The 10,714-nt window shown below is 41.8% G+C and overlaps 1 protein-coding gene and 1 non-coding gene across 3 annotated transcripts; one reads left to right on the forward strand and one right to left on the reverse strand.

Annotated features, from left to right (window-relative positions):
• The first annotated feature begins 619 nt into the window (after positions 1-619).
• LOC127007782 (proton-coupled folate transporter-like) lies at positions 620-10,196 on the forward strand. 2 transcript variants are annotated; one of them, XM_050879089.1, is made up of 11 exons: positions 620-857; positions 2,922-3,147; positions 3,653-3,863; positions 4,082-4,230; positions 4,443-4,555; positions 4,792-4,875; positions 5,034-5,188; positions 5,987-6,220; positions 6,506-6,589; positions 6,952-7,108; positions 7,328-10,196. In XM_050879089.1, the coding sequence occupies exons 2-11, from the start codon at positions 3,043-3,045 to the stop codon at positions 7,536-7,538; spliced, it is 1,503 nt and encodes a 500-aa protein (XP_050735046.1). In that variant the 5' UTR covers positions 620-857; positions 2,922-3,042; the 3' UTR covers positions 7,539-10,196. The 2 variants fall into 2 exon arrangements, with proteins under 2 accessions (XP_050735046.1, XP_050735045.1); XM_050879088.1 differs by having other exon boundaries at positions 621-885.
• Trnav-cac (transfer RNA valine (anticodon CAC)) lies at positions 9,349-9,421 on the reverse strand. Its single transcript has one exon. It is a non-coding gene; the product is annotated as a tRNA-Val (tRNA).
• Positions 10,197-10,714: the final 518 nt, after the last annotated feature.

Here is a 10,714-nt window from a genome sequence, read left to right on the forward strand (position 1 = left end):
TATATATATATATATATATATATATATATATATCGTGATTTTCCTTGTCTCCTTGTAGCTACCTATATATAGATCGAGTTCAAGGCACGTACAGATATGTAGATAGAGAGATACAGATGGATAGATAAGATAGATAGATAAACTCGTGTATCCAAACGGAGAACTATATAGAGGAGAACTGAGATAAACCTTATGATCACGCATGCGCAGACCAGGGTGGGACATCTCAGAATAGTGGGAGGAGGAAGCGCAGTGAAATTAATAGTACGTACCTTACACACAAAAAAAATTCTGGCATGCTGTTGGGAAAAAAAGAACTGAGCAGTGAAAGTGGAGTGAGAAGAAAACTGTAATAGTGAAAACTTAACAACAGGGCATACTAGTAGAAAAGCAAAGCCAGGGGAAAAAAAAGAGCTGAAAACATCGATCAGCTTAGGGAGAAGTATATATATATAAGGGTGCGCAGCTGTAAATTATAAGTAACTAAGTGCATGGTGTGAAGTATCAGAAGTATTGAGAAGGAGGACGTACCTAACAAGCGATACAAAGCGTTATAGGTCAAAAAAGAAAAAAGAAGAAGAAGAGGGACAACTCACAACAAGGAGACAGCTCACAACAACACCACCGGAAGGAAACAAACAAAGCGACGTGAAAACAGTCCGACCCCGCGCATGACAGTCACAGTCCTCCTCACAAACTCCTTTATTACTCCGCCTTATCAGCCCTGCCAGACCCGGACAGCACTCGTGGGGCTACGCAATGACCTGAGGAACACTACGTCAAGCTTGTGGGACGCGGAGTGACGTTTTAAAGCTTGTGGAAGTGAAAGAAAAATGACCCGTTGACAGCTTCGTGTGGTTGGTCACTGACACGCCCTTGCTAATGGTGCGTTTGCCTATTTTTTTGCTTTTTTATGGTTCATAGAGGATTATTTTTCTTATTTTGACTTTTTTTATTTGCTTCTAGATGTTACGTTTGTCAATTTTATGCTATTTGACAGTTGACAGATAAGCAGACAGGCGCCCTTTTTACCTTTCCTTCCTCTTTATTTCCTCAACTTTTTTTTTCTTTTTACCTCTTTGCCAATTTTATGCTATTTGACAGTTGACAGATAAGCAGACAGGCACCCTTTTTACCTTTCCTTCCTCTTTATTTCATCAACTTTTTTTTTCTTTTTACCTCTTTGCCAATTTTATGCTATTTGACAGTTGACAGATAAGCAGACAGGCGCCCTTTTTACCTTTCCTTCCTCTTTATTTCCTCAACTTTTTTTTTCTTTTTCTTTACCTCTTTGCCAATTTTATGCTATGTGACAGTTGACAGATAAGCAGACAGGCGCCCTTTTTACCTTTCCTTCCTCTTTATTTCCTCAACTTTTTTTTTCTTTTTCTTTACCTCTTTGCCAATTTTATGCTATTTGACAGTTGACAGACAGACAGACACGCTCTTTTTACCTTTCCTTTCTCTTTATTTCCTCTTCACTTTTTTTTTCCTTTTCATTACCTCATTTCTTTAGCTCCTTGCCTATTTCATGCTATTTGACAGTTGACAGATAGACAGACACGCTCTTTATACCTTTCCTTCCTCTTTATTTCCCGTTTTCTTTTTCTTTACCTCTTCTTTACCTTTTTTCCTATTTTATGCTATATATCTCAGTTTATAGACAATTATTTTCCTTGTTTTGGCTATTTTCTTTGCTTCAGGATGTTATGTTTGCCTATTATAAACTATTTGACAGTGTACAGATGCTATGTTTTCATAATATGCTGTCTTATTTAACTCTTTACTTCCTCTTTATTTCCTCTTCCTCTTTTTCTTTGTCTCCTCTTTACTTCCTCATTATTACCTCTTCCTCTTTTTCTTTGCCTCCTCTTTACTTCCTCGATTTCCTCTTCCTCTTTCTTTGCCTCCTCTTTACTCCTTCATTATTTCCTCTTCCTCTTTTTCTTTACCTCCTCTTTACTTCCTCATTATTTCCTCTTCCCCTTTTTCTTTGCCTCCTCCTCTTTATTTCCTCTTTATTTCCCCTTCCTCTTTCTTTGCCTCCTCTTCTTTACTTCCTCTTTATTTCCCCTTCCCCTTTTTTTGCCTCCTCTATATTCCCTCTTACTCTTTTTCTTTACCTGTTTGCCTAATTTGAGCTATTTTTCAGATATTAGACATTTATTTTCCTTGTCTTGGCTCATTTTTTACCATTTTGCCTTATGTTTGTTTATTTTGAACTACTGTATTTCCCAGTTACCAGATGTCCATTTTCCACATATTTGCTCTTTTCTTTACCTCTTGAAATTACGTTTGCCTATTTCGAGGTATTTGACAGTCAACAGTTAACTTATTTTCCCCATTCTGGCATTTCTCGGCAGTACTACAGAATTACACCCACTCACACTGGTCCTTCACTGAGATGGGTGTACTTCTGGAATAATACTGACTTTACGTGTTGATCAGTGCACATGTGACCCTTCTGCTTCCTCTTTAGAACCTGAGAAACTCTGGTTATTATAAAGACTGGCCTTCAAAGCTGTGAACTAACATTGCTGTATTCTTTGGCAGCTATTTAACCCATCCGCTGCAATTAGCACGGATTTGGCTTTTACTGGTAGCCTGATAACATATAGTCCCAGGTCTTTCTCTGCTTCTGTGGTGGATAGTGGAGTGTTTCCCATGTGGTATTGGTATGCTGGATATCCCCTCCCAAGGTGCATGACTACATTTTTCTTCTTTGAATTGTAGCAGCCACTTTTTGTTCCATTCCTTTAGCTTAGTGATGTCTTATTGTAGGAAAGCCGTAGTCAAGGGGTTAATGTTTTAAACACTTCTCGTCTAGTGAAGGAGGAAAAGCTACCCCAGAGACCCTTTTCTATGTGCTTATTTATTCACTTACAGACTTTTTATCCTTATTTTCTCCCTCTCTCATCTAGGGAAGGTAAAGCCATACCCTCGTCTTGCCTTTGCTTAGGCGTGTCATTGGGCCGAGAGGTGTGAGTGAGGGTGTCCAGCGTCAATACTTTTATCTGAAGGTGCTGGGTCATCCTCGCCACCATGGCTGTGGGGTGCTACAGGGTCACGGTGGAGCCTGTGCTGTTCCTGTACATGCTGGCTGTGTTCATCCTTCTCCCAGCACTGCAGGATGTCATATACACCAAGGTGATGGATAGACTGTACCTATGAGCCTTGTACTGCCCCAGCAGGTTGTTGTGATGTCAGAATAGTGTTTGCTATGCTGCTATGAAGTCATGTGATAAATCAAGAATATAACTTCCTAACCTTTTAGTTGTTTGCTGCCATTAGACTAGGTTAGCTTAGATTAGATTATATACTAGATTGCACAGTAGGGTTAGGCTGTTTACTACTTTATTAAGTGAGATTAGGTTACTTTATTTGGTGAAGTTAGGTGTATTTTTTTTTTTTTTATGTTGTTTGTTGGGGCTTAATATTTTTTTCCTTATTGTGTAGAAGCTTCATATTTGAACAACACAGGCCTGAGCACTGATCTTTGAACTCTCAATTCAAAGGTGTCATTAGCAGTAGTTGCTTGATTAGTTTAGTCATGTATACCAAGTAATGATTAGACACGTTGGGTGTGTGAACTGCTAACAGGTGTGTGATTCCCTCTCCTAACATTAACTTTGGCTGTGTGTCCATGTACCAGGTGTGTCTGGGGGACTTCAGCCAGGACGTGTGTGATGACCTGTACTCCAGCAAGAACAGTGACGCCCTGGACACAGTGCAGGCCGCCTCCTCCCACTGGGTGTTGGGCTCCACCTTCTCCCTCTCCCTCTCCTCCATCATCACTGCACAGTTTCTTGGCTCCTGGAGCGACACCTTCGGCCGCAAGGTTCCCATGCTGCTGCCCCCCTTAGGTGAGATGGTTTATTAAAGTGGTGTAGCATTGTGTGTCAAGGACTTATCCCCCCTAGAGTCACTAATACTAGGTCAATTAATGTGGAAACTCCTATGGGGACTTCTTCCCTCCTTAATCATCTTAAGATCTTGCCACTTTACACTATTTTTTTATGTAAAATGAGATAAATTTTATCTAGTTTTGGCTGTTAAAATATGCCACCTGTATTACTTTCAGCTGCTGTGTTTGCCAGTTTTGTGTACATTGTGTTGAGCGTGAAGCTGACCGAGGCGCCCGTGTCACTGGTCCTGCTGGCATCTGTCATAACAGGCTGTGGCGGTGGCTTCAGCTCCTGTATTATGACCTGTATGAGCTATGTCGCCCAAGTAAGCTCTTGCCTCCATGTTGTGTATAGTCATGATAAAGATTCATTACCTATAACAATAAGTATACACCTTGAACTTTGCTAAAACAATCTATCCATGTAAATTCAATGTTTTAATTTGTAATGAAAATTGAGTTGAATATAAAGATTTTCAGGTCCTTAATAGCACCATTTCCCAATAGAATAATGCTCACAAGCATCTTGCTCCCCTAGGTGAGTAGTGCCCAGACAAGGACTGTCCATGTGGGTATACTGGAAAGCATGATCTACATCGGAGGGACACTGGGCCCCATGCTGGGTGGGTGGATACAGCAGGCTTGGGGCAGGTCAGGAGGATGTACTTGGTGCATACATTACTGACATTCAGTGTATGGTGTTTTGTTCTGCATATTTCCTGTGGTATAATCATAACCTGTTATTAAGCCCTGATGAAACTGAGAGATTGAATTCTGACATTACCAGGAATACTAGTTGTATGTATTACTGTTCTGTCCATTTTTCTGGGAAAGGAAGAAGGAAGGAAGTGATGATAACTGCAATTGTCTTTGTTTTGTTCTTGCAGGTCCGCCACATTCACCATCATCATGGCTCTACACGCTCTAATCATCATCTACATCGTCATCTTCGTTCGCAACATTCGCCCCAGGTAGATGAAGTGAATTTTGATTTACCTCTAACAACCAAAACTTTCAAGTGGTTCTATTTTTCTTGCTTCTAACTTGTGAAATAGGCATTGTTTTGCCATAAGCGTGTACATGATCTTAGCACACGTCTTTTAACTTTTTATCATCATCACTGTGCCAGACGTCCTGCTGAGGCCTCGTGGGTGAAAAGTGGCTGCACCTTCCACCACCTGAGGCGGTCTGTTGTCACTGTCTTCAAACACCGGCAGGAGAATCGCCGAACCTGCCTGCTGTGGCTGTTGGCGGCAGCATCAGTCATCATGTTCTGTACAGCAGGTGGGAACTCCTTGACGTGTTCATAGCTCTTATTATCCTCGAAGCACCTTAGTAGTACTGTCTTATTTACAGTGAGAGTTAGTGTATATATGGCAAAGCTGTGGCTCTGTGACACATCACTCGATCATGTAGTGTACATATGTGAAGACTGAAGTTCATAGCTGCATCTGGATACCAAGTGTGTTGAAGTTGAAAGCCTAAGTACATAAGTTATAGATGATTGAACCAATAATGTTGCACCAACCCACCAACACCAGGATGAATCACACACCCACAGGCAGGCAGTGTAAATAACACAGCTAGTGAAATCAGAACAGCTCAGAGCACAGCAACCCAGACACCCCACAGAGGTGGGGGCAGACATGGGAGGTGGGTATAACACAAAACGCACTGAAACAGCTATTTCACTTTATTGGCAAGCACAGGAGCACAGTACATTGTTCTTCAGGCACAAGCACACAAAATCCAGGCATGCTGAGGCACACAGGCTAACACAGGCAGACACAAAGGGACGCTGGGCACAGACAGTGTGTGTGTGTGTCACCTCTCAGTGGCAGCTCTGTTCTGATTCCCTGCTCTGTGCCCATGCCACCCCACACTCACAGAGTTCACTTCTCGCCAACACACCCTTTCGCACCAAACACCTCGCACACACAAACTCCATATTTGTAACAATAATATTAATGACCTATGTAACTTCAGGCAAGCCCCCATTTGGGTTCTTCGTATATTCTTTAAATACTGAACTGCAATGGATTTCTTGTCATCATAATCTTAGACCATATTTCACTCTTGCAGGGGAGATTGACATATCCTACCTGTATGTGAAGGACAAGCCCATTGAGTGGCCGTTTGTGAAGTACACATGGTACTTCTCCCTCAAGTATGGGCTGGGTGTGCTGTCCCTGGTGGTGGTGCTGCCGCTGTGCTCGCGTGCCCCGGACATGCTCCTGGTGGCGGCAGGGCTGCTCAGCAAGGTGGCAGGGCTGGTGTTCCTGGCGCTGGCCTGGAATGATGCAACAATCTTCAGCAGTAAGTATCAGTACTTCATAACCAGTAAACGGTAGACCTTTATACATTGATGAGACACTTTGTGCATGTAAGATATTTGTTGACATGATGCAACTTTTTTTATATGTTATGTTTATGCAACATTTTTAAAGATTTATTGTAGATTTTATAAGCAACTGCCTTGAAGTATGATAGCACAATTTTTTTGACAAAGTTTTGACATTATGGAGTCACTTTTCAGTATTATATTGTCTGGTCAGTGTATAATGCCCAGGAGTCTGAGTATTGTTTAACCTTCTTAAACAGGTGCAGCAATTGCCTTGCTCAGCAGCTGGCCAGTGTCTACTCTGCGTGCTGCCATGTCCAAGCTGGTGGAGCCTAATGAACAAGGTGATGTTGGAAGCATGAGTCAACCCTGTATGGTGGTTATGCATACATAAACATGGCTACCTAACTGACTTTCAGTGATATCATGAATTGAAGACCTCGTATACCTTTTGTTAGTTTTTGGGATTGTCAAGGTTTAGGATTTCACACCAGTGATAAAGACATACAGACTTGGAAGAGGAATGTCCAACCTTGAAATGAAAAATTGTCAGTTAAAAAGTTTTCTGTGATATGAAACATGTTTATAAAGAAACCAGACTACAGAAATTCTTTATTTATACTATAGGTAAGCTAAAGCTACTGACATAAAACTGAAGGGTACTTTGTAAAGCTACATAAATAACTTTAAATGTTATCTTTTGCAGGCACCCTGTTTGCTTTTGTGGCTCTGCTGGAGAACAGCTGCACCCTACTGGCCTCGGGCGTGTTCAACAGCCTGTACCCGGCCACCAGACACGTACTGAAGGGCTTCCCCTTCTTCATGGCGGCTGTGCTGCTCTTCTGCCCTCTTATCATCATCAGGTATGAATTAAAATGCTTCTTTTGAAATTGGTGCTGTGATATGTTACAGCATCAAGTTACTCAAAACAAGACAATAAAATGATTACAGTCTTTATTCCTTTTGAAACATTTTACTTTTTAAGTTTACCATAGAGCTGTTCATTTGGTTGTATTGCTACATTACCAAGGTGTGAACCATCGTTTTCAGTGATTCATGTTGCCTGTCTCTCCTTCTCTCAGTTTCCTGCATCGATCTCTTCTTCGCATCAACGCAATAGAATTTGAGGAGCTGTCTGAGGAGGTCCGGGGGATTGAGGATGAGGATGAAGAGGAGAGAAGCATTCAGAGTGCAGGAGAACCAGAACCTTTCCCCACACAGGAGCAGGAGGAGTCAGAGGCAGTGTTAGCTGAAGGTACGCCAGACCAGGGGATGGCTAGGGAAGGAGAATGATGCACTAGAGCTGTACACTTAGTACAGTAATGACTAACCCAGGTAGTTTGCATTATATAGTTGTTTGTAGGTGACTAGCATGCATCACGTTATCACTCCGGTGACGCCGACGTCGGTGTCCAATGGGCGTCCGACGGCGTCACCATATGGAAAGGGTTAGTCCTCTTCTAAACCTCTTAATCCTCTTCCATATCCTCTCAATACTCTTCTAAACCTCTTAAGAGGAAATAGAAGAGGATTAAGAGGAATTTAGAGGAGGATTGAGAGGTTTAGAAGAGGATTAATCCTCTTCCATTTCCTCTTGACCCTTTCCATACTGTGACGCCGACATCTGTGTCACGAATGGAAAGGGTTAATGGAAATGAGTTTGTTTACTTCAGAGTTTTCATTAGTATAAAGTATTTTCATTAGTTTAATTGTTTCGTTGTGAGCAGGTATCACATTGTGCCGATGTCTGATGTATAAAGTTTTTTTGACGTTTAGCTTTATAAGATCGCGTCACATCATTCAAAACTAGTTACCTTTGTTTGATGAGTTTAATTATATAGTAGTGTTTTTGAGCATTAGTCTGTTGTGTGTGGTCTGGAAAACTCAGCAGCTATTTGACAAGACATGAATCTGTGGTTCCGAAAATGTTAGAAAGAAAACGGTAGCTTGTTTTCAGTGTTTATTAATTTTGTTTGCCAATGTGATGTTAGAATCTAAGGTGAGATATTGGTATATACTCTGCTGTATATTTGGATTCCATGATGTGATAATAATATGCAATATAGAAACTAACCTGGTAGGAAGGTAAGAAATACTCAAGCCCTGCCCTTTGCTGTGAATGCAGGAAAAAGGCAGGGGATCAATGTGGTTATAAATTCAGGCAAATTAGGCAATAATAGAACTCACTCTTCACAACACTGTCACTATTAAGTGACTAAAAATCAATCTTGTCCTGTTAATTACGCAGTCTTTCAGTGTGGCTCCGTGCTGAGGAGCAGAGTTGTTTTTGTGATACAAGAAGTGTTCATGGCTTACGGCTTTAGGTCATGGAGCTTACTGAAGATTAATGTGCAGGTCTTGCCATTAATACTCCACATATCAACGAGGAGCTCAATCTACTGACACATTACCTGTTAGCTTTAGTTTTTGTGGTGTTTCCAGTCAAAATATGTGCAGCAGCCGTGGGAAGCATAAAAGGTGTGATTGTATATGTGCCAGAGCAGCACATGTTGTGTCGCCTTCACCGGCATCCTTCACCAAAGCTGTTTACGGGATGCATCCTTTCATGGCCTTGTTGCATCATTTATGTGTCCTTGTCATTATCATCATCATATCATTTTCCACACAGATCTTGGTCATGAGCCACAGACTAGAAAATAAGAAAACATTTGTCGTTATATAAAAGAGCCCATCAAAATGGGCTGTATTGGTATTTTTATACACAAATATGCATACATGCATTCTTGCATTTACACATAGGTACAGGCATACATGCATACCATACTCCCACCCCCCCACCCACACACACACCTCTGCATCACAGGTGTTTGAAGGCAGGAAAAACATGTATACAAGTGTGTGTGTGTGTGTGTGTGTGTGTGTCATTCACCTCCTGGTCTGCTGCGGGTCTCTCTCGAGACAGCCAGCTGTTCCCCTACGGAAGAGCACAGAGCTCGTAGTACCGATCTTTGGGTAGGACTGAGACCACTCAGACACAACACACTGCAACAACGAGGTCACAACTCCTCGCCTTACGTCACGTACCTACTCACTCCTAGGTGAACAGGGGCTACACGTGAAAGGAGATAAACCCAACTTATCTTCACCCGGCCGGGGAATCGAACCCCGGTCCTTCTGGTTGTGAGCCAGACGCTCTACCCCTGAGCTACCGGGCTGTGTGTGTGTGTGTGTGTGTGTGTCTGTGTGTGTGTGTGGTGCCAACGAAGCAGACGGATAACACACAGCACTGAGTATTCAGGTAAAGTTCTGCTTCTCAGACATTTCCTCCATGCCATTAAGCTAATATCTCCCCCTCCTGCTGGTGACTGTCATGCTCAGATAGATAGATAGATATAGATAGATAGATAGCTGTATGTTAAGCACGAGAGTGAATGGCTTAGTAGGCTTAAAGTTAGGTAATTTTGCAGAGAGAGAGAGAGAGAGAGAGAGAGAGAGAGAGAGAGAGAGAGAGAGAGAGAGAGAGATTATGAAGTGTGTAAAGCTAGATGGGAAGAAATTAACAAGTGGATAATAATCAATTAAGAGGATAACAATTACTATCTCATCTTGGTATGGGGGGGATGGGCAGGAGTGGGAGTGTTCAAGGGAGGAGGATGAGGAAAGGAAACTGTTAGATTACCACTTCAGACTTCAGCCCAGTGATCGGCTAACAAGCTCCAAAGTTTCTTCTGGGAGGGTACTGGCTGGCGATTACGAGTCCAACTTGTGATCAGACTGCAAGGGAATAACACACACACACACACACACACACGACCGAATAGCCTCCGTCTTGCCTTGATTCGTAAGCATTATCTGTGAATAAGTATTAAGTTAGTAGTACGGGTCACTGTCACGTTAGTACACTGCACATTAGTAGAATTTAAAGGGCATTACTATAAGAAGCATTATTATATATCATCATTATGAACTTGATATAAAATAATAATTTTGGTGGGTAGTTTTTTTATTTATCATTTGGAAGCCACGGTTTATTTGTCTATGTATTTTTATAGATTTTCTTATCTTGTTTTTCTTCTTTTTTCCCTTTCCTTCCTTTCTTTTTCCCTCTTCCCTTCTTCCTTCTTCCCATCCCTTCTTTTCCTTCTTTTCCTTCTTTCCTTCCTTTTTCCCTCTTCCCTTCTTCCTTCTTCCCATCCCTTCTTTTCCTTCTTTTCCTTCCTTTTTCCCTCTTCTCTTCGTCCTTCTTCCCATCCCTTCTTTTCCTTCCTTTTTCTCTCTTCCCTTCTTCCTTCTTCCCATCCCTTCTTTTCCTTCTTTTCCTTCCTTTTTCCCTCTTCTCTTCGTCCTTCTTCCCATCCCTTCTTTTCCTTCCTTTTTCTCTCTTCTCTTCTTCCTTCTTCCCATCCCTTCTTTTCCTTCCTTTTTCTCTCTTCTCTTCTTCCTTCTTCCCATCCCTTCTTTTCCTTCTTTCCTTCCTTCTTTCCTTCTTCCTTCTTCCCATCCCTTCT

Source organism: Eriocheir sinensis, chromosome 36 (assembly GCF_024679095.1).
Source record: "Eriocheir sinensis breed Jianghai 21 chromosome 36, ASM2467909v1, whole genome shotgun sequence".
NCBI lineage: Eukaryota > Metazoa > Arthropoda > Malacostraca > Decapoda > Varunidae > Eriocheir > Eriocheir sinensis.

Coding starts and splice junctions, on each gene's coding strand:
- LOC127007782 (XM_050879089.1), top strand. CDS start 3,043: ATGGCTGTGGGGTGCTACAGGGTCACGGTGGAGCCTGTGCTGTTCCTG. Junction 6,221..6,505: donor TGATGCAACAATCTTCAGCA/GTAAGTATCAGT, acceptor CTTCTTAAACAG/GTGCAGCAATTGCCTTGCTC. Junction 7,109..7,327: donor TGCCCTCTTATCATCATCAG/GTATGAATTAAA, acceptor TCCTTCTCTCAG/TTTCCTGCATCGATCTCTTC.